This window comes from Mastacembelus armatus, chromosome 9, assembly GCF_900324485.2.
Source record: "Mastacembelus armatus chromosome 9, fMasArm1.2, whole genome shotgun sequence".
NCBI lineage: Eukaryota > Metazoa > Chordata > Actinopteri > Synbranchiformes > Mastacembelidae > Mastacembelus > Mastacembelus armatus.
Window position 1 is genome coordinate 8,207,943 of NC_046641.1, and position 20,415 is coordinate 8,228,357.

The 20,415-nt window shown below is 42.7% G+C and overlaps 2 protein-coding genes across 2 annotated transcripts; one reads left to right on the forward strand and one right to left on the reverse strand.

Annotated features, from left to right (window-relative positions):
- The first annotated feature begins 2,177 nt into the window (after positions 1-2,177).
- snrnp200 (small nuclear ribonucleoprotein 200 (U5)) lies at positions 2,178-15,378 on the forward strand. Its single transcript, XM_026320865.1, has 44 exons — positions 2,178-2,469; positions 3,258-3,421; positions 3,951-4,122; positions 4,218-4,410; positions 4,523-4,581; positions 4,729-4,827; positions 4,929-5,081; positions 5,170-5,269; positions 5,362-5,498; positions 5,599-5,676; positions 5,832-6,005; positions 6,125-6,262; positions 6,352-6,507; positions 6,616-6,786; positions 6,890-7,083; positions 7,197-7,320; positions 7,445-7,594; positions 7,719-7,961; positions 8,040-8,228; positions 8,326-8,523; positions 8,654-8,806; positions 8,894-8,974; positions 9,236-9,319; positions 9,541-9,647; positions 9,729-9,847; positions 9,927-10,081; positions 10,167-10,356; positions 10,450-10,623; positions 10,739-10,899; positions 10,986-11,213; positions 11,340-11,531; positions 11,651-11,829; positions 11,923-12,074; positions 12,163-12,271; positions 12,381-12,489; positions 12,606-12,795; positions 12,904-13,068; positions 13,195-13,316; positions 13,434-13,577; positions 13,657-13,833; positions 13,947-14,107; positions 14,262-14,343; positions 14,428-14,520; positions 14,631-15,378. The coding sequence occupies exons 1-44, from the start codon at positions 2,425-2,427 to the stop codon at positions 14,778-14,780; spliced, it is 6,414 nt and encodes a 2,137-aa protein (XP_026176650.1). The 5' UTR covers positions 2,178-2,424; the 3' UTR covers positions 14,781-15,378.
- ciao1 (cytosolic iron-sulfur assembly component 1) lies at positions 15,370-19,542 on the reverse strand. The gene is made up of 7 exons (XM_026320867.2): positions 19,203-19,542; positions 18,076-18,224; positions 17,879-17,990; positions 17,159-17,247; positions 16,874-17,075; positions 16,082-16,151; positions 15,370-15,863 (listed from the first exon to the last, which is right to left on the reverse strand). Exons 1-7 carry the CDS (start codon positions 19,339-19,341, stop codon positions 15,629-15,631), a joined length of 996 nt encoding a protein of 331 aa, XP_026176652.1. The 5' UTR covers positions 19,342-19,542; the 3' UTR covers positions 15,370-15,628.
- Between the last annotated feature and the right edge of the window lie 873 nt (positions 19,543-20,415).

The window sequence follows — 20,415 nt, forward strand, 5'->3', positions numbered from 1 at the left end:
CCGGGAAGCCATGTGAGGAGCTCTGGCATTAACATGTAATAGCTTATCTTGGTTAACCCAGCCTCTTAAGCATACTCATGTTAGAGTAGAGTGCTGCCAGCACCAACTGTAAACCTCAATCAAAGAACTTGTTCAAAGCTCGTCTGGGTCACAGAAGAAGTTTTAATCCCTGGGCCCTAAGAAAAAGCAATCCTGTTCCATTCTATCTAGGTACATGCTGTATATGAAGGATACACATTGTGTGTGTGTGTGTGTTGCAGAGGCAGAGTGTTTTCTCACACTCCTGTCATGAGTTCAGGGACAGTGTGTGCTCACAGATGGCGTCACTGCAACAGCTGCTGAGACAGCTGAGGTGTGCTCATGTGGTGCTGCTGTGACACAAAGCTACAGAGATCACATTGTCAGGACACAAGTCTTAAGTACAGTGAAGGATTTTCACAAAGCCATATTGGGGGAGAAACATCAAACCATAATTTAAATTGCTATGTCTTAATCCAACCACTGAGAATGTGTTGCAAGGCAAATTAATCACTGACCACACCATTGTTCTTACTGTTGATCACAAGTCTGTATATTATTTTAACTACAGAGGATAGGGGAGTGCACTTCGTAATGAATGTGATGAGAGGAAGCTCAACAGACTGTGAATATGACCTGGAACAACTTCAGCCATACTGAATCACACTTTGTGTGCACATATGTGCGCACATTTGAAGAAGACACACTCAGTTTCAGTAATCCCTCAACCCCATATGCATGTCAGCCTATAATTTGTTTCACTGACGTCTACTACCCATTATCTATGTCAACTTCTGTCTTTGCTGGATCACTTGATCCAAAACATCAGTCATTTAACTGGTGGAAAATGACAGATGCTGTTGCCAGATGCGCAAAGGGGCTGGAAGTTATATGAGGTCACAGAGAGTAAATATAAACATGAAAACATGCTTTCTCATGAAAATGGTCACACCCATGCTAACTGCATCTTCCTCCAATGTACTCCTGTCTTAGTTCAATAATACTGGTTTATCTTCAGTACTTCCTGCATTTCATAGTACAACACAATTAAAGGGAATTTGAATCAAAAATATTTTTTCACATATTCTTACAGAAACTAGACATGTAAAATACTTGCATATAGAGTTGTTAGGCATACTCACATTTACATGAAGCATTTGTACCTGCTTGAACATCAAGCAACTTGAGCATCAAGGTAGAGCAAGTCATCTAATAATGGCGGGGTTGATGTTTGGACCACTGGCTCCTGTTCAATAGTGTCCTTGAGCAAAATGCTGAACTCCAAATTGCTTTGCAATGCTGCCATCTAGGTGTGAATGCTGTATAACTGTAGCCCATCGACTATACACTCACAAAGCACAAAGCAGTAAAACACACAATAGTATATTCATACATAACACTATATAACACTGCATTAAAGAAGACTATTGCTTTGATTCTTAATTACCATTTCATTGTGAGGGATCAAATTTGCCAGAGGAAACCACACCTTGCTGAAAAATTTGGCTTATTAAGGCACTATGGAATGTTTCACAGATGTATAGGTTTACTGTAAAGTTTGGCTAAAAGCATATTTGTGTCATGTGGTATAACAATGCACAAGAAAGGAACAGTAAATCAAACCGTGGCAACATCATTAATGTCTTTGATAGATCAATAATAGATCAACCTAATGAGAAAATGCCTTAAAATAAAACACAACAGTAAATCAACATAAAATCATGAAACTACTACAGTAATCAGTCAATCATCCAATCAATTAGCTTTATTTCTATAGCACTTTTCATACAAATTGTGCAATTCAAAGATTATTTGTATTATTATTATTACTGTGATGGACTGGTGACCTGTCCAGGGTGTACCCCTGCCTTTCATCCAAAGAGAGCTAGGATAGGCTCCAGCAGATCCCTGTGACCCTGGTTAGGAATAAGTGGGCATAGATGATGGATATTATGAATAAATAAATAAGATGACAAATTGACTGCAAAGAAATGCAAAACAACTAAGCAGAAACAGCTGTAAGTTTTTCTTGCTCTTGAGAAATGATGTTGATTTTGTCAGTAAATACTTTGAATATTTGTAAACAGGTGGTGTGGTAAATGGAGGTCGCCTGTAGGGGGCGCTGCTTGTTTCTGGTCTGATCTTTGACACCGGAAAAGGAAAACTGAGGCAGCGGCTTGTTGTGCGCTCGTGTTAGCGGCGTTATTGTAACGTAGTGGAAAACGCACTTTGTAATGTGAAACTCGGATATTGTGAAAACAGTCTCATGCTCCACATATAAAACACCGACCGACGCTGCCGGCGTCTCCACAAACAGCTGAGCGGAGTGATCTCTGTGGAAGTTTGGAGTAAACGGGTTCACATTGAGGAAAAGTTCGGTAAAAGCTAAAAGACAAAACTCGCACCATGGCGGATGTTACTGCTCGGAGCCTGCAGTATGAGTACAAAGCGGTGAGTAACCTATCAACAAGTACACAAAGAAAGTGTGTCTGTGTTTAATATGTGGCTAATTTATAAAATTAACCAGCTACGCCTTTTTATTTCGCACCGACTCCTGCTTAGCTAGCCATTTAGCTAACTAGCTGTTAGCCTAGCCGGAGATGTGTAGGCTGATCACCTTGTGTCTGTGTTGAATTGATCACCTTGTGTTTGTGTTGAATTGATCATCTTGTGTCTGTGTTGAATTGATCACCTTGTGTGTGTCTGTGTTGAATTGATCACCTTGTGTGTGTCTGTGTTGAATTGATCACCTTGTGTGTGTCTGTGTTGAATTGATCACCTTGTGTCTGTGTTGAATTGATCACCATGTGTCTGTGTTGAATTGATCACCACGTGTCTGTGTTGAATTGATCACCTTGTGTTTGTGTTGAATTGATCATCTTGTGTCTGTGTTGAATTGATCATCTTGTGTCTGTGTTGAATTGATCATCTTGTGTCTGTGTTGAATTGATCATCTTGTGTCTGTCTGTGTTGAATTGATCACCTTGTGTGTGTCTGTGTTGAATTGATCACCTTGTGTGTGTCTGTGTTGAATTGATCACCTTGTGTGTGTCTGTGTTGAATTGATCACCTTGTGTGTGTCTGTGTTGAATTGATCACCTTGTGTGTGTCTGTGTTGAATTGATCACCTTGTGTGTGTCTGTGTTGAATTGATCACCTTGTGTGTGTCTATGTTGAATTGATCACCACGTGTCTGTGTTGAATTGATCACCTTGTGTGTGTCTGTGTTGAATTGTCAGAACTCCAACTTGGTGTTACAAGCTGACCGGTCTCTGATCGACCGGACACGGAGAGATGAACCCACCGGAGAGGTGCTGTCCCTGGTGGGAAAGCTGGAGGGGACCAAGATGGGTGACAAGGCTCAGAGGACCAAACCTCAGAAACTGGAGGAAAGACGAGACAAGTATGTGCTGTTCACTATAGGGCACATTGGCTTTGGCAGGTTAAAGGAACATGAAGTTTATTTAACATCATGTTTGACAATCTACAACAGTGAATGAAAGTTTTCTCAGACTTTTCAGATCATGTTAATCAGATATTCTAACCAAATTAGTTATCACAACAGCAATAACCTGAATTTGAAGATAAAGATCCTGAATTTCCCCTCTGGGATTAATAAAGTTGATCTTATCTTGTTTTAACTTGTGAGAAGATTAATTTGCATTACCTCTCAATGATAACATTACATTGTGAAATGGAAGATAATTTGATAAAATATTCACTGTAATGAATGATTTTTCCCAAGCAGACAAAATGAGAAGCTATCTGGAAGATAGGAAAAGCAAAAGTTGCTATACTATGATGAAGAGACAGGTGCTTAAATAAAGCAAGCATTAAATATATGTTCCTTTTTATTACGTCAGTGATGTTGGTCCTGTAGTTTAAATAACATTACCCTTAACTCTGCATTGTTTCTTCTTCTTTCTGTACAGGAGACGAAAAAGAGATGAGGACAGACATGACATCAACAAGATGAAGGGTTTTACCCTTCTATCTGAAGGCATTGATGAAATGGTCGGCATCGTGTACAAGCCTAAAACCAAGGAAACCAGAGAGACATACGAAGCGTTGCTCACCTTCATCCATGCTGCTTTGGGAGATCAGGTCAGTGAATGCTGAAGAAGTGGCTTTTTTCAACATGTATTTATTATCTAAACCTGATTTGTCATTTCACTCTTAATGTTATGTCCTACCCTCAGCCGCGTGATATCCTGTGTGGTGCGGCCGATGAAGTATTATCAGTACTTAAGAATGATAAAATGAGGGATAAAGAAAGACGCCGTGAAGTCGAGCAGCTTCTTGGCGCTGTTGATGACACGCGCTACCATGTGTTGGTTAACCTGGGGAAGAAGATCACTGATTATGGGGGTGACAAGGATTTACAGAATATGGGTAGGTCTCTCAGTGAAAATGCAGCTCATCAATCTACAGGAGAGCCTGTCACATCAGTTTTTCATTAAAATGTGTTTTTTTTTTTATAGCATACTATATCTTTTATCCACAGATGACAACATTGATGAAGCCTACGGCGTGAATGTCCAGTTTGAATCTGATGAGGATATGGTGAGGGGTGTTTGTCTTTTCGTTACATGTGTAACTCAACTGTGACTCAGACATGTAGCGTCAAGGGTCAACTTTAACATTGTTATCCTGAGGTGTTGGGGCGAAACAGGTGGTGTCACTGTTTTTTTTCCTCCTTGTATTGTGTAGGATGGGAATGAAGACCGTTTTGGAGAGGTGCGAGAAGAGCAGTCAGATGAAGACAATGATGGAGTGGAGGCAAATGTGGGCTGCACTCTTTCAGCCAATGTAAGTCTCACATCAGTATCATTGCCTGTATTCTAACTGAATATTTGTAAGTTATTGAACACTATGCTACATTAAAAGCAAATAAATTATTCTTCATGTAGCTCGGTGCCACAGGTGATGTGATGACAGTGAAGAAGAAAGACCTACATCCTCGAGACATTGATGCCTTCTGGCTCCAGCGCCAGCTCAGCCGTTTCTATGATGATGCCATTGTCTCGCAAAAGAGAGCTGATGAAGTCTTAGAAATTCTTAAGGTATGTTTGTCACCTTGCCTCTTTTTAATCTTTGTGTTAAGAAGAGATATAAGTGCAGACTTGCCCATCACTTCTTTCTGTTTCACAGACTGCCAGTGATGATAGAGAGTGTGAGAACCAGCTGGTGTTGCTGCTGGGCTTCAACACTTTCGATTTCATCAAAATCCTGCGCCAGCATCGTCGCATGAGTAAGTCTCTGTTGTGGAATAACATTGTTTTCTGGTTGTTTCTTTCAGGTGTCTTCTGAAGTTGTTAATTTTTTCTGCCTTCTGACACACAGTTCAATATTGTACCATGCTGGCAAGTGCTCAGAGTGAGGCAGAAAAGGAACGGATTATAGGAAAGATGGAGTCTGATCAAGAACTGTCAAAGATTCTTTACCAGCTGCAGGAAACAGAGAAGGAGGACATTATTCGAGTAAGGCCTGTTGTTTTTAAAACTGTGTGAATGTTTTGTATAAATGAATTTTCCTCTTTAGACTGTCACATCTGTTATTTTGGGATTTTTGTGTCTTTAGGAGGAGCGATCTCGCAGGGAGAGAGTGAGGAAGTCTCGTGTTGACGATATGGAATCAATGGACATTGACCATGGAGAGGTAAATAATGCAGTAGTGTTTTGAAACATTGGACATCATGTAAACAAGCTGATTGTCTTTTTTTTTTTTTTTTTTTTACAATTAGATAACTCAAAACTGCTAAATTGAGTGTTACAATGAAATCTGTGAAACTTTCTGTGTATATTATCCTGCAGTCAGTGGCTCCTCGTCAGTTGCTAGACCTTGAGGACCTGGCCTTCACACAGGGCAGCCATTTCATGGCTAACAAGAGGTGCCAGCTGCCAGACGGCTCATTTCGCAAACAGCGCAAAGGTTATGAAGAAGTTCATGTGCCTGCTCTCAAACCCAAACCCTTTTCTGAAGATGAGGTTTGTTAGTTGTCTTTCATTACAGAAAACGTGTCACTTGCACTAATGAAAATGTTTCAGTGATGAGCAGTGTATAGATGTGTTCTTGCCCTGAATTCAGCTTCTTTTTGTGTCATCAGGTGCTTGTTGGCATTGAAAAGTTGCCAAAGTATGCCCAGGCTGGATTTGAAGGGTTCAAAACTCTGAACCGCATCCAGAGCAAGCTGTTCAAGACGACCATGGAGACAGATGAGAACCTGCTAGTGTGTGCACCGACGGTAAGCAAACTGTATTACCTGCCAAAGCATTGGGACGGTTTTAACAATTGCATTTTCTCCTATAATTTTGTTACTCTCTGTGCACTCAGGGAGCTGGTAAGACCAATGTTGCCCTGATGGCAATGCTGAGGGAAATTGGAAAACACATAAACATGGATGGAACTATCAATGTGGATGACTTCAAAATCATCTACATCGCACCCATGCGCTCACTAGTACAGGAGATGGTGGGAAGCTTCAGCAAAGTGAGTTTCTTTCTCTCCCATATCATCTGTTTACATATGTTGAAATACTTTTACATGCTGGAAGGGCACAGATCTGCACATAACAGTTTACTTTTCTTCTTATTCCAGCGCTTGGCAAGTTACGGCATCACAGTGTCTGAGCTGACAGGAGACCACCAGCTCTGTAAAGAGGAGATAAACGCCACTCAGATCATCGTCTGCACCCCTGAGAAATGGGACATTATCACCCGTAAAGGTGGAGAGCGTACCTACACCCAGCTAGTGCGCCTCATTATCATTGTAAGTGATCACGTTTTGTCATGAAAATGTCGTGCATGTCAAATTCTATGTTGCAGGTGATTTGACATAAAACTCTTGATAATGAAATGAATGTGTTTTGCAGGATGAAATCCACCTGCTGCATGATGACCGTGGACCCGTGTTGGAATCTCTGGTGGCAAGAACCATCCGCAATGTGGAGCTGACCCAGGAAGACGTCCGTCTGCTGGGTCTCAGTGCCACACTGCCTAACTATGAGGATGTGGCTACCTGCCTGCGTGTAGATCCCGCCAAGGGACTCTTCTACTTTGACAACAGGTATGTGTTTGGAGAAAGAATAATACCTGTGGGACACTGCACAACAGCTACCTGTCTTCTCATTTGCAATGTTTGCACAATATCAGTGATAACTGCGTTCCTTGTCTCTGTAGTTTTCGCCCTGTACCCCTGGAACAAACTTATGTTGGTATCACAGAGAAGAAGGCCATCAAGCGTTTCCAAATCATGAATGAGATCGTCTATGAAAAGATAATGGAACATGCTGGAAAGAACCAGGTAAGTCTCATCTGACTTGTTTTTCCAAAGTGACCTAACTCCTGCGAGGGAGAAATTTCCGTCCATTCAGTCTGTAACAAGATTTGAAAGAACCCACTAAAGACACCCTCTCTGTCTCCATTAGGTGCTAGTATTTGTCCACTCCAGGAAGGAGACTGGAAAGACCGCCAGGGCCATAAGAGACATGTGCTTGGAGAAAGACACACTGGGTCTTTTCCTCAGAGAGGGATCAGCATCCACTGAAGTATTGAGAACTGAGGCAGAGCAGTGCAAGGTGAGTTAAAGCCAATAACTCCAACCTCACTGCAACAAAAGAAGACAGACGACCTACATTTGCTTACAGCTTGATCAGACTTCTATTGGACTTAAACCTGAACTTTTTTTTTTTTTAAATCTAGAACCTGGAGCTGAAGGATTTGCTGCCTTATGGTTTTGCAATCCACCATGCTGGTATGACCAGAGTCGACCGTACCTTGGTAGAAGATCTGTTTGCTGACCGACACATCCAGGTTCTGGTGTCTACAGCTACTCTGGCCTGGGGTGTCAATTTGCCAGCACACACTGTCATCATCAAAGGAACTCAAGTGTACAGCCCAGAGAAAGGCAGATGGACTGAACTTGGAGCCCTGGATATTTTACAGGTCAGTCTCAACTAAGCCACAGCAGAGCCTGGTTTGTACCGTCACAAATGGTAATAAGTGAATAATGTCTGATTTCAGATGCTTGGTCGAGCCGGTCGTCCTCAGTACGACACTAAAGGAGAGGGAATCCTGATCACGTCCCACGGAGAACTGCAGTACTATCTGTCCCTGCTCAACCAGCAGCTGCCCATAGAGAGTCAGATGGTGGGCAAGCTGGCTGACATGCTCAATGCTGAGATAGTACTGGGCAATGTGCAGAATGTAAAGGTTAGTGACTGGAATGTACAGATGCTGTGGTAAAACAGAAGTAGCAAAAATTGAGTTCATTATTATCTTCTTTAATGTCTCATTTTTGCTGTACCAGGATGCAGTGAACTGGCTTGGTTACACCTACCTGTATGTACGCATGCTCCGCAATCCCACCTTGTATGGTGTTTCCCATGATGACCGGAGTTTAGACCCCCTCCTGGAGAGGCGCAGGATGGACCTGGTGCACACAGCAGCCAGTATCCTGGACAAGAACAGGCTGATCAAATATGACAAGAGGACCGGCAGCTTCCAGGTATGCACATCATGGCTGAGCGTGTACTTTTTAAGATTCTTTGTGGTTCTGGTACTAGTAGATTAGTGATGAGCAGGGTGTGGTTATTTTACTGGTTGACTTTTTTTTTTTTTTTTCTTTTCCCATGAAGGTGACTGATCTGGGCCGCATTGCCAGCCACTTCTACATCACACACGACTCCATTCAAACTTACAACCAGCTGCTGAAACCCACTCTGAGTGAGATCGAGCTCTTCAGAGTGTTTTCACTTTCCTCAGAGTTCAGGAACATCACTGTGAGAGAGGTACGTTTGTCTCCAGGTAGTCTTGAAGTTTCAAATATAGTCCTCAACGAGACTGTATTTAACCTGCTAAATATAAATGTCCTGTAGGAGGAGAAGCTGGAGCTTCAGAAGTTACTGGAAAGAGTTCCTATTCCTGTGAAGGAAAGCATTGAGGAGCCTAGCGCTAAGGTAACGCACACATAACCAGTGATCATGTTTAGAAATTCCACTGTTCAGAAAAGCTGACAGCCAAACTCCAGGGACTGTTCCTTCTGCAGTTCAAGAGGGTGTGGGTAATTTCAGAAGGAGAAACATTCAGTGCAGTTTTAATTAGTCTTGACTAGTTGTTTCCATTCATAAGTTTGATTCACTCCCACATTTACTATCTACTATCAGCAGCATCAAATCCCAGTGAATAATCGATTCTGTATTTTCTGTGTTTCATGTCAGATCAACGTGCTGCTCCAGGCGTACATCTCTCAGCTCAAGCTGGAAGGGTTTGCTCTCATGGCAGACATGGTGTACGTTACACAGGTACAGCAGGATGTCCAGTACTACCATTTTTTTGTAGTCAACGTTTCTGTTTTCTCTTTATTTTACATGTATTGTGTATTGTTTGTTTGCAGAACATATTTTTAACATTTTAATCTGAATAATAATGCAGCTAGTCCATAGCCTACAAATGCCAGATGCTCTTACTCCATGATACATTTGCAGCAGTTTTATATAAACATTTTATTTTCTTCTTTTTCCAGAGTGCTGGAAGGTTAATGCGGGCCATATTTGAGATTGTGCTAAACCGGGGCTGGGCTCAACTCACAGACAAGACCATGAATCTCTGCAAGATGATTGACAAGAGAATGTAAGTCTTTACTGTGTTCTCTCTCAAAGGAACAGGCTTTGCTGAACCAAGGCAGGCTGCTCATACGCTGTCTCCCCTCAGGTGGCAGTCGATGTCTCCTCTGCGGCAGTTCAAGAAGCTGCCTGAGGAAGTGATTAAGAAGATTGAGAAGAAGAACTTCCCCTTTGAGCGTCTCTATGACCTCAACCACAATGAGATTGGTGAGTTTTCCACCAGCCTCACTGGATTGCCTTATTGGCCTGGAGAGGAATTACAAGTAACATGTTTCATTTTTTTCAGGTGAGCTGATCCGAATGCCAAAGATGGGCAAAACCATCCACAAGTACGTCCACCAGTTCCCCAAACTGGACCTGGCTGTTCATCTGCAGCCAATCACCCGCTCCACCCTGAAAGTGGAGCTCACCATCACTCCTGATTTCCAGTGGGATGACAAGGTGAGGACATGCCGTTAAGAGCCCATGATGTGCTGCACATTAGTTTTCTCTTGTGTTTTCGACTCACTTTGACTTTCCTACTTAGATTCATGGATCGTCAGAGGCTTTCTGGATCCTGGTTGAGGATGTGGACAGCGAGGTCATCCTCCACCACGAGTACTTCTTGCTCAAAGCCAAGTATGCCCAGGACGAACACCTTGTGACTTTCTTTGTCCCAGTGTTTGAGCCCCTGCCGCCACAGTACTTTATCCGTGTGGTCTCAGACCGCTGGCTCTGTAAGTCATTTGAGTACAACAGGCTATGGAATTTGTTTAATCTTTGTTTAAGCATTTCAACTAATTGCTTTACTGTTTTCTCGTTCTTATCAGCCTGTGAGACTCAGCTTCCAGTATCCTTCAGGCACCTGATTCTACCAGAAAAGTACCCCCCTCCTACTGAGCTCCTGGACCTGCAGCCTCTGCCCGTCACTGCTCTCAGGAACTCTGCCTTTGAGGCTCTCTACCAGAACAAGTTCCCCTTCTTCAATCCCATTCAGACGCAAGGTACACAACAACAAAATAAAATCGTCTGCTATTCATCCAAATGATGTCATTCATCAAAGGACAGGTGCACTTCACTTGCTTTCTTGACTTAGTTGCATTTTGTCTGTCCCTCTAGTCTTCAATTCCGTGTACAACAGTGATGATAATGTGTTTGTGGGAGCTCCCACTGGCAGTGGAAAAACCATCTGTGCTGAGTTTGCTATTCTGAGGATGCTGCTGCACAATGCAGAGGGTCGCTGTGTCTACATCACCCCCATGGAAGCGCTGGCTGAACAGGTATGGAGCCATAAGGACGTTGACTTGCACGGTTTAGTTTTTTCCATCCAACATCATTTGTAATTGTGTTAATCTTTGTCTGGCAGGTGTTTGTTGACTGGCATCAGAAGTTCCAGGATATCCTGAACAAAAAAGTTGTGCTGCTGACAGGAGAGACCAGCACAGATCTGAAGCTTCTGGGAAAAGGTGACATTATCATCAGTACCCCAGACAAATGGGACATCCTGTCTCGTCGCTGGAAACAAAGAAAGAACGTCCAGAACGTCAGTCTTTTTATTGTGGATGAGGCACACCTCATCGGAGGAGAAAATGGAGTAAGAACACAAGACTCCTTTGTGCTGGGTTCAGTCATTTTGTGTGTGCGTGCGTGTGCGTGCGTGCGTGTGTTCTAGGTCATTCGACTGAGGGTCATGTTAACATCCCTTGTTCTTTCTTGTTAGCCTGTGTTAGAGGTCATCTGCTCCAGGATGAGGTACATCTCCTCTCAGATTGAGCGTCCCATCCGCATCGTGGCCCTCAGCTCATCCTTGTCCAATGCCAAAGACGTGGCCCACTGGCTGGGCTGCAGCACCACAGCCACATTCAACTTCCACCCCAACGTCAGGCCTGTTCCTTTGGAGCTGCACATCCAGGTGTGTTGACAGTGTGCTGCTTGACAGAGAGGGATTGTAAATTATAAAAGTCCACATAGAAAGAAGGCATGAATTTCCTTCAGCTTCTTGATTTGTTTCTAATTCTTTTGTCTGTTTAGGGCTTTAACGTGAGTCACACTCAGACTCGCCTGCTATCCATGGCCAAGCCAGTGTACCACGCCATCATGAAGCACTCTCCCTCCAAACCGGCCGTGGTGTTCGTCCCATCCCGCAGACAGACTCGCCTCACAGCCATCGACATCCTGACTTTCTGTGCTGCTGATGTGGTTCCTCAGAGGTCAGTCACCACAGCTAGATCCTGCGTTTAGACATGTTGGTCCTCTTACATGGTTGTGCTGTGGATGAAAAAATAAAATTGATTTCACTGCAGGTTCTTGCATTGCACCGAGAAAGACCTTGCTCCGTTCCTGGAGAAAATAAATGATTCAACTCTGAAAGAGACTCTGGCCAACGGCGTGGGCTACCTGCACGAGGGCCTGTCTGCAACTGAGCGCAAAATAGTGGAGCAGCTCTTTAACTCTGGTACGAGTCATTCCTGTCCCGTTTTCTCAGCTTGGTCTGTGCAGGGTTGGGACTAAATCGTTACTTTTGGTATCTTCTCCTTTTGCAGGTGCTGTTCAGGTGGTGGTGTCCTCTCGCTCACTTTGCTGGGGCATCAACATCTCTGCACACCTCGTCATTGTCATGGACACCCAGTACTACAATGGCAAAATCCATGCGTAAGGCTCCCAGAAGTCTGATGCTCCGATTAGTTTAAAAAAGTGTGTAGTTGAAAAAGCCTGTACTGTGTTGGTGACATCCTCCTCCTGTTCTCCCTCTTCCTCTCAGATATGTGGACTATCCCATATATGATGTTCTCCAGATGGTGGGCAAGGCAAACAGACCCATGCTAGATGATGAGGGACGTTGTGTCATCATGTGTCAGGGCTCCAAGAAGGTAGAAAAAATCTCTGCTGTTTGTCTTGCTCAGTTTTAAAGAACAGCAATTTTAAAAAGTAGCGACTGTATGACAGTAACAACAAACCAAATCAATTTTTATCTCGCTCTTGACAGGACTTCTTCAAGAAGTTCTTGTATGAGCCGCTGCCAGTGGAGTCTCACTTGGACCACTGCCTCCATGACCACTTCAATGCTGAGATTGTCACCAAGACAGTGGAGAACAAGCAGGACGCCGTGGACTACATGACATGGACGTTCCTCTACCGCCGTATGACGCAGAACCCCAACTACTACAACCTGCAAGGCAAATCTCACCCTGCCAGTTTAAAAAAAGACAGAACAATATTGGGTTTATTTATAGTGGAACAGAGTTTGGGAACAGCTTATAAAAGTCTTGTGTTTACCTCATCAGGCATGTCCCATCGTCACTTGTCGGACCACCTGTCTGAGCTGGTGGAGAACACGTTAAATGACCTGGAGCAGTCCAAGTGCATCAGCATAGAGGATGAGATGGACGTAGCACCACTCAATTTGGGCATGATCGCTGCATACTACTACATCAACTACACCACCATCGGTTTGTGCCAACACAATCATCACACCAACCGAAAAACCTTTTACTATTACATAACCACAAGTTTGTCAAAGAGCTTTCCAACATGAACTAAACACAGCTGTGTTGCTTTACCTTTGTGTACAACAGAATTGTTTAGCATGTCCCTGAATGCCAAGACAAAGATCCGAGGGTTAATTGAAATCATCTCCAACGCTGCCGAGTACAAGAACATTCCCATCAGACACCATGAGGATGCACTTCTCCGACAGGTAAACACAGCACACTGACTGGACACAAAATGTAACTTGTCTCCCAAGAGTATTATTACATCCCTGCCAAGTAGTTAAGGTGAAATTTTCATTTGTTGACGCACTTTTGCATTTCAGCTGGCACAGAAAGTGCCCCACAAACCGAACAACCCTAAGTTCAATGATCCCCATGTGAAAACGAACCTGCTGTTGCAAGCCCACCTCTCCAGGATGCAGCTGAGCGCTGAGCTGCAGTCTGATACTGAGGAGATCCTGAGCAAGGTACAGATTAATGCTGGTACAGACATACCTGGATGATTGCAGCATGTGTATTTAACACGCATGACTGCTGCGTTTGCAGGCCATCCGTCTGATCCAGGCCTGTGTCGACGTGCTGTCCAGTAACGGCTGGCTGAGTCCTGCACTGGCAGCTATGGAGCTGGCACAGATGGTCACACAGGCCATGTGGTCCAAGGACTCATACCTCAAACAACTGCCCTTCTTCACTTCAGAGCACATTAAGAGATGCACAGAAAAGGTACGTCAGTGTTTTCCCATTATACTAAAGGTGCTTTATAAAAATCTACCTCTTGGTTCAGCACAAATGTAAATGCATCATTTCTCTTTTTTTTTTTTTTTTTCTTAAATCAGGGTGTGGAGAGTATCTTTGACATCATGGAGATGGAGGATGAAGACAGAACTGCTTTGCTGCAGCTCTCAGATGCCCAGATGGCCGATGTTGCTCGCTTCTGTAACCGCTACCCGAACATCGAGTTGTCGTACGAAGTGGCTGAAAAGGACAACATCAAAAGGTGACAAAATCCAAAGGATATCATTGTTTATTTTTTATAAATGTCATCATATATATATTTGTGATGGTTTTGTCTTGTACCAAAGTGTGTTTGTAGTTGAGTGGATATTATTTTGGGTTGGAGACGAGTGTAATATCTCCACGTATCTTCACAGTGGCAGTGCAGTTCTGGTTCAGGTGCAGTTGGAGAGGGAGGAGGAGGTGACCGGGCCTGTCATCGCACCTCTCTTTCCACAGGTAAATGCCAAACACTTCTGCATCTCATTTCTATACATATGTTAAAATAGACTGTACTGATTGTAAATTATTTTCACCAAACAGAAACGGGAGGAGGGCTGGTGGGTGGTGATCGGTGACCCCAAGTCCAACAGCCTCATCTCTATCAAGAGGTTGACGCTTCAGCAGAAAGCAAAGGTCAGTGAGTCACCCACTGCATATATGTATATAAGGCTAAAACACTTGTTAAACCAACACAGGCCTCATATCATTTATTATATATGCCCGTCTCCTTCCACCCTCTGCAGGTCAAGCTGGACTTTGTTGCACCAGCGATGGGTGTCCATAACTACACCCTGTACTTCATGAGCGACGCATACATGGGTTGCGACCAGGAGTACAAGTTCAGTGTGGATGTGAAGGAGGCTGACAGTGAAGGAGAGAGTGATTCAGACTAATCAGTAACTTGATCATTTGAGCCTCTGCCATTTTGTTTAATACTCAGAGGGATGTTTTTTTTTTTTTTTTTAACTGTTGATTTTGAGGCCGACTTATGCCCCTGAATTTTGTCTGTAAGCTTGTCATTACTCATCCTCTATGTCCTTGTTAAAATAACACTGTTGGTTTAAGTCACCTGAATGATGTACACCAGTCCAGAATTAGTGTCAACGATCTGATTATAGTTACTATAATGTGACGTGTGTCACACACATGGCAAACTGTTGTAGTTAACAGTTGCCACAACAGATCCCATCTGGAATTTGAGTGTATGAAGTATATAAGCCTCTATACTTAGTAATCCACCATCAGACTTCAGGTAGAACTGAAATTAGATAAACCATGGTAGATTTTAAAAACACACTGTTCAAGCTGAGCTGTGCTATGAAGACTGGTATGCTCCTTGTCCAGACTGAGTGTTTAAATGCAAAAGAAAACTGTCCAGTTGTGTTTTGGGATTAAATAGTTTCATGAGGTTTAATTCTTTGGTCTAAATGTTTTAGTAAGATGTGCTGTCTGGTATGTGTTTTGCAATAAAGATAAGACAAATTGTTTTTATATTGTAAGATTTATTATTATAAACATGAATGAAAAGCATCCTCATCTGAGCTGTTACAAACTAACATTTGGACTCAAATCACAGAATATGCTGAAGCATAAGTTTAGAAACATGAAAATGATAGATATATATATATACACCGTAACATTAAAGAGAAATCTGTCAAATAAGCTGTAAAAGGGGAATTATCAATAACCTGATTACCTGAGAAACAAGTTCCCAGTGTAACGGGTCACATTGGCCACACACTCAGTTTTCTTCTTGGAACCTCCAGATGGCGATCTCTCCATTATCGCTGCAGGACGCCAGGAGTCCCGGCTCCTTTGGGTTCCAAGCGACACAGTTGACATCTTGGCTGTGAGCTTTGGTCACCTGAGCAGCCAGTGAGAAAACCGGCTGGTCTGGATCGGACGACTCGTCTTCTTTAAACACTCGCACTGCATCATCGCCACAGGCTGTTGCCAGGGCACCAGTCAGCCGACACCTGGAGACACACACACACACATATATATTAAAACCCGAGTTTGATCTAACAAACAGGTTCAGTTTGACCGACAACACATTTGGCATCAAAGTGATATCATATTGAGCTGGTGATCAATTAACCCTTAGTTTAACCAGATTCTGTCTGTAATATGAAAATAAATACACAACTTTCTATGATGCAGCTGAGAAAATGTGATGAGATAAAGGTGGTCTTACCAGGCGACATCATACACCGTCCGTCCATGGTACCCAGACAGAGTGCAAACACACTTCCACAACACGTCTCCTGTTTAACAAGCAGAGCAGGAAGAAAAACTGAGAGATAAATTTTGAGGCTGCAAACTTTTTCTCATTATTCTAATGTCATTTTACACACTTTACCAAAACGGTCCAAAGGTTGGTATAATACACAATTTAATTTATTAACTGTGAGTGTGTGAGGTTGTCTGTCTTTGTGTGTCTATATGTGGCCCTGCAACAGACTGGTGACCTGTCCAGGGTGTACCCCTGCCTTCCACCCGAGAGAGAGCTGGGATAGGCTCCAGCAGATCCCCGTGACCCTGAGCCAGGAAAAGCGGGTATAGAAGATGGATGGATGGATGTGTATGTATGTGTATGATGACAGCTCTTCCACTGCTGATAAACACATTTGCTGTTGAAATTGAAAGTTCTTGTTGAAAAACTATGGGAGCTGTTAATGAACACAACCTGAGAACTGTTGGATATTTTCAGAAAACCACATTAATGGACAAAAAGGTGCCATGTTGTATAAATAAGTTCAAGTTTGTTTCCAATATTAAACAATTAATACTGTTTATCTAATTCTCTACTTGTTAAGTCTTAAAATCAAGACAGCTATGATGGTTGCCTGCTGAAGTGCTCCTACTTTATTGAAGAATTTATCTGTAAACTGACAAAGTTATATCTATCACTGACTGGATAAACAATGAAAGCTTTTTGTGATTAATGAAATGATTTATCGCAACTAATTTACCATCACCAACTCACCCGGTCCACTTTGGTCTGGATACTCTTTCCAAATCTTCACAGTACGGTCGTCACTGCAGGAGGCCAGTCTCTGCCCAGTCGGATCAAAGGACAGACTCCAGACTGTGGATGCGTGTCCCTGCAAGGTGGCCCGACACTCCCAGTCATCATCCTCTTCCTTGTAGATACAAATGTTGTTGTCGTAGCTGGCGGAAGCCAAAAGCTATAGAAAGGCACAGTAAACACACAGTAAGATGGTGCCACAAACAGAGAAGATTCAGGTGGGCAGAGCAGAGCGTGACCTACTTCCTGTGTCGGGTGCCACACAACATGTTTGACGTCTTGTGTGTGAGAGTTCACGACAGTAACGCACTCGTACTCGTCTTCTTCATCCACTGTGAGACACAATGGTAAATGGATCAGTTTTATAAACTAACAGGCCAACACACTTACTGCCATCCCACTCAAGGTGCTTTCAGACCGGAGAACCTTAGAACCTTTGGAGGAAGTTCGCTTTTTTGTGCGTCTGCACCACAGGAACTGAGAACTATAATAGTTGTCAGAACACTGTTTCAGAGGACTTTTTTAGCTGCTACTGCAAAGTAGGTTCTTCTCCATTACAATGGGAACCATGAGTGTAGTTTATGTTGATTCAAATGCTAACTTGAGCCAATGAAACACCAGCAACTAGTATTTTTAAAGTTCATTTTAAGAGTATAAACAACAGCTTTCAACATGAAGACACAAATGGACTGAAACTGAAGGTTGGGCTTCCTGCCACAGAGGAAATTCAGAAAGATCTTCATAGATCAAAGCAAAATGTTTTTTTAATTTTCACTAGAGCATTGTTGAATGTCATGCAGCAGTGACACACCAAGTATCAGCCGGTCAACATTACATTAACGTGCCTACTGGCTGTGTGAATGCAAACAGAAAAAAGGCTCTTAAGCTCTATAGTTCTCAGGTCTGTTCCTCAGTGGGGTACGGTTTGGTCTGAAAGCACCTAATGAAACACAACACACAAACCTTCCCACACCCAGACGCTCTTGTCTCGGCTACACGTCGCCAGCAGATTCCCTGACGGGGCCCACGCCACACATTTGACCTCATTTTCATGTCCTTCCAAAACAGTCAAACTCTAGAAAACAAAGTGGGACTCTGGGTAAGATCTAAAGAGATGAAAGCATGTTCTAGTGAAGTGCAGATTAAACATCCCGTCTTACTTCAAAGTCATTGTTCTTCTTTTTCCAGATGCACGTAGTTGCGTCAAAGCTGGCAGAGGCCAGATAATTCCCACAGGGAGACCACGCCACCTTCCTCACAGTGCGCTGGTGTCCATCCTGAAGGACATTCTTACACACCCAGGAGTCACCTAAAGACAAAGTCAAGAAGGTTGTCAGTCATTTTGATGCCTTTGATTTCTTTATTAAACACTCAGGACAATTTTACAAATCAAGACGTCTGTATGTTATCGCCCAATATTACTCAGGATTTGCTACAGCTCTCCCAGGACCCTGGATGTACCAGGATAAATGGTAATAATGAACAGGTGGACTCCGGTATGTATGGACATACTGTATTTTATCTATGTAATCATGTATCTTGCTTTTTGAATACTCAGTATTCATATTTATATTCAGTAACTGGATTAGGCAAGACAAAAAAAAACTTCTGTGTAGTTTTTTTTTTTTCTTTTCTTATCTACGAAATTGTTTCACTGCAACCTAACCTGTACAAAGGACGATTCATTTATCATTATAACTGACAGACACATTTATCGGTATCTTATCTGGCTGTCAGTCTGCACATTCTTCCAAAGCTGCAAGCACCATGCCAGTGTGCAGTAGTGAAAAGAAACCAAGTACATTTACTTAAGTACTGTGGTTTGTCTATGTACAATTTCAAGGTATCTTGAGTACTTCGACTTTCTACATTTTAGAGGCAAATGTGATACTTTTTACGTGCCACGTCTATTTTATAAATGCAGTTAGTAGTTACTTTTCAGAATAAGATTAATAAAATAAAAATTCTCAAGCTGCCCAGCAGTACGTCAGTAAGTTAGAAGCATATAGTGAGTTAGTATTCGCTCCACCTTTACCAGCTGCAATGGTAAACTGATAAATAAATAATCCATCAATAACTATAATCCATCAATAACTATAATTCATCCATATCATATACATTTATGTGAAATGTGCCACTGAATAAAAGCCTACTGCTAATTCAAGTATTACTGGCTGCTAACGGAGACTGTATTACAGTGTGTTTGCATTGCTTCCTTTATTTGATCATTTTATTGATTCATTACTAATTTGATTACTTCCACCACTGTCGCTGACTGTCAGCTCACCTTCTCGCCCCCATATCCGGATGGCCTTGTCGCCACCACATGAAGCCAGCAGCGTCCCGGTTGGGCTCCAGCTGACGAACCAGCACCGAGAGTCCGGATGAGCCCCCAGTCTGTGGACCAGGACCAAAGCCTCCTTCATTTCTGAGCTGAGGAAATGTTCAGCTGACAAACCAGTTCACAGATCCTGAAAACACGCGCACACTGGCCTGTCAGCGCGGAGAGACGCGGGACGTAAAGGTGACGTTTGTCGGAACAAGGAGAAAAACACGAAGTTCGCAAACTTCAACACTTCCACACGGCCGCCATCTTTGCTTAGCAGAAGGTCTACGCGTTGCATTGTGGGTCTCAGTCTCTGACAAGTTTCAGTTTTTGCATTAATTTCTCGCCACAAATGGACAAAATTACGTAGCCCCTTAAGTATCAGGTGGAAATAGTTTTTAGACTGTTTTACGTTACCTCGCAAAAAGATTTGCATAATGTGTATTACAGAACACAGCACACGTTCACTTCCGTCATATTTTAAATGGTAACCATTGAGGACCACTTCCGGCTGATACGAAAACGTATACATGATTAAATCAGACAAAGCCAGTTTAAAGTCAGTCTGCGAGTTAAATTACGTGAATAAAGGGAGCCAGCAAAATAGCCTACCCGGACTAAATGTGACAACAAGCAATGTGTTGTAACGGGGCAAGTGGCTAATTAACGTTATTAATGTAGTGTTAGGTGAGCTAATGTAACGTACACAATGCAAAAGTACTGCGAGAGAACAAAAAACAAAGTCTAAAAAAATTATTTCCACCAAGGGGCTACGTAAAAATCAGCCTTGTTGAACAGAAAAAAATATACAAGTCACATTTGTAATTATAATACTTACAGCAAAATTAGCCTATGAAGAATTTAGGCTAGGTATAACAACAAGCAAATATGCATGACTGAATTAATTCACGTGTCAAACATAAACAACTTCGCCAACATCGGGGTGGAGGGAGATGAAACAGTGTCTCGTCCTCTCTCAGGTTGTCTGAATGCTGACACTTCAAACTTTGATTCAGCTGCAGACTTTATTACCTGCACTTTGAAATTTGCAGAAATGCTCTTTCTTTTAGGCGGCATTTTCACTTTTGTTACACTAGGAGTTAGAGTTTTGTGGGAACATTATTTTTTCAGCAGTATCATATTATCTTCGACTGAGTCAACAGCGCCATCTAAC

What these genes read in the sequence shown, in the direction of transcription:
- snrnp200 (XM_026320865.1), top strand. Translation starts at nt 2,425, where the DNA reads ATGGCGGATGTTACTGCTCGGAGCCTGCAGTATGAGTACAAAGCG. An exon ending in ATGCTGCTTTGGGAGATCAG is followed by an intron (nt 4,123 to 4,217) that starts GTCAGTGAATGC and finishes TCCTACCCTCAG; the next exon opens with CCGCGTGATATCCTGTGTGG. An exon ending in GGAGCAGCTCTTTAACTCTG is followed by an intron (nt 12,075 to 12,162) that starts GTACGAGTCATT and finishes CTCCTTTTGCAG; the next exon opens with GTGCTGTTCAGGTGGTGGTG.
- ciao1 (XM_026320867.2), bottom strand. Translation starts at nt 19,341, where the DNA reads ATGAAGGAGGCTTTGGTCCTGGTCCACAGACTGGGGGCTCATCCGGAC. An exon ending in GAGCGTCTGGGTGTGGGAAG is followed by an intron (nt 17,248 to 17,878) that starts GTTTGTGTGTTG and finishes TGTGTCTCACAG; the next exon opens with TGGATGAAGAAGACGAGTAC. An exon ending in ACGGTGTATGATGTCGCCTG is followed by an intron (nt 15,864 to 16,081) that starts GTAAGACCACCT and finishes GTGTGTCTCCAG; the next exon opens with GTGTCGGCTGACTGGTGCCC.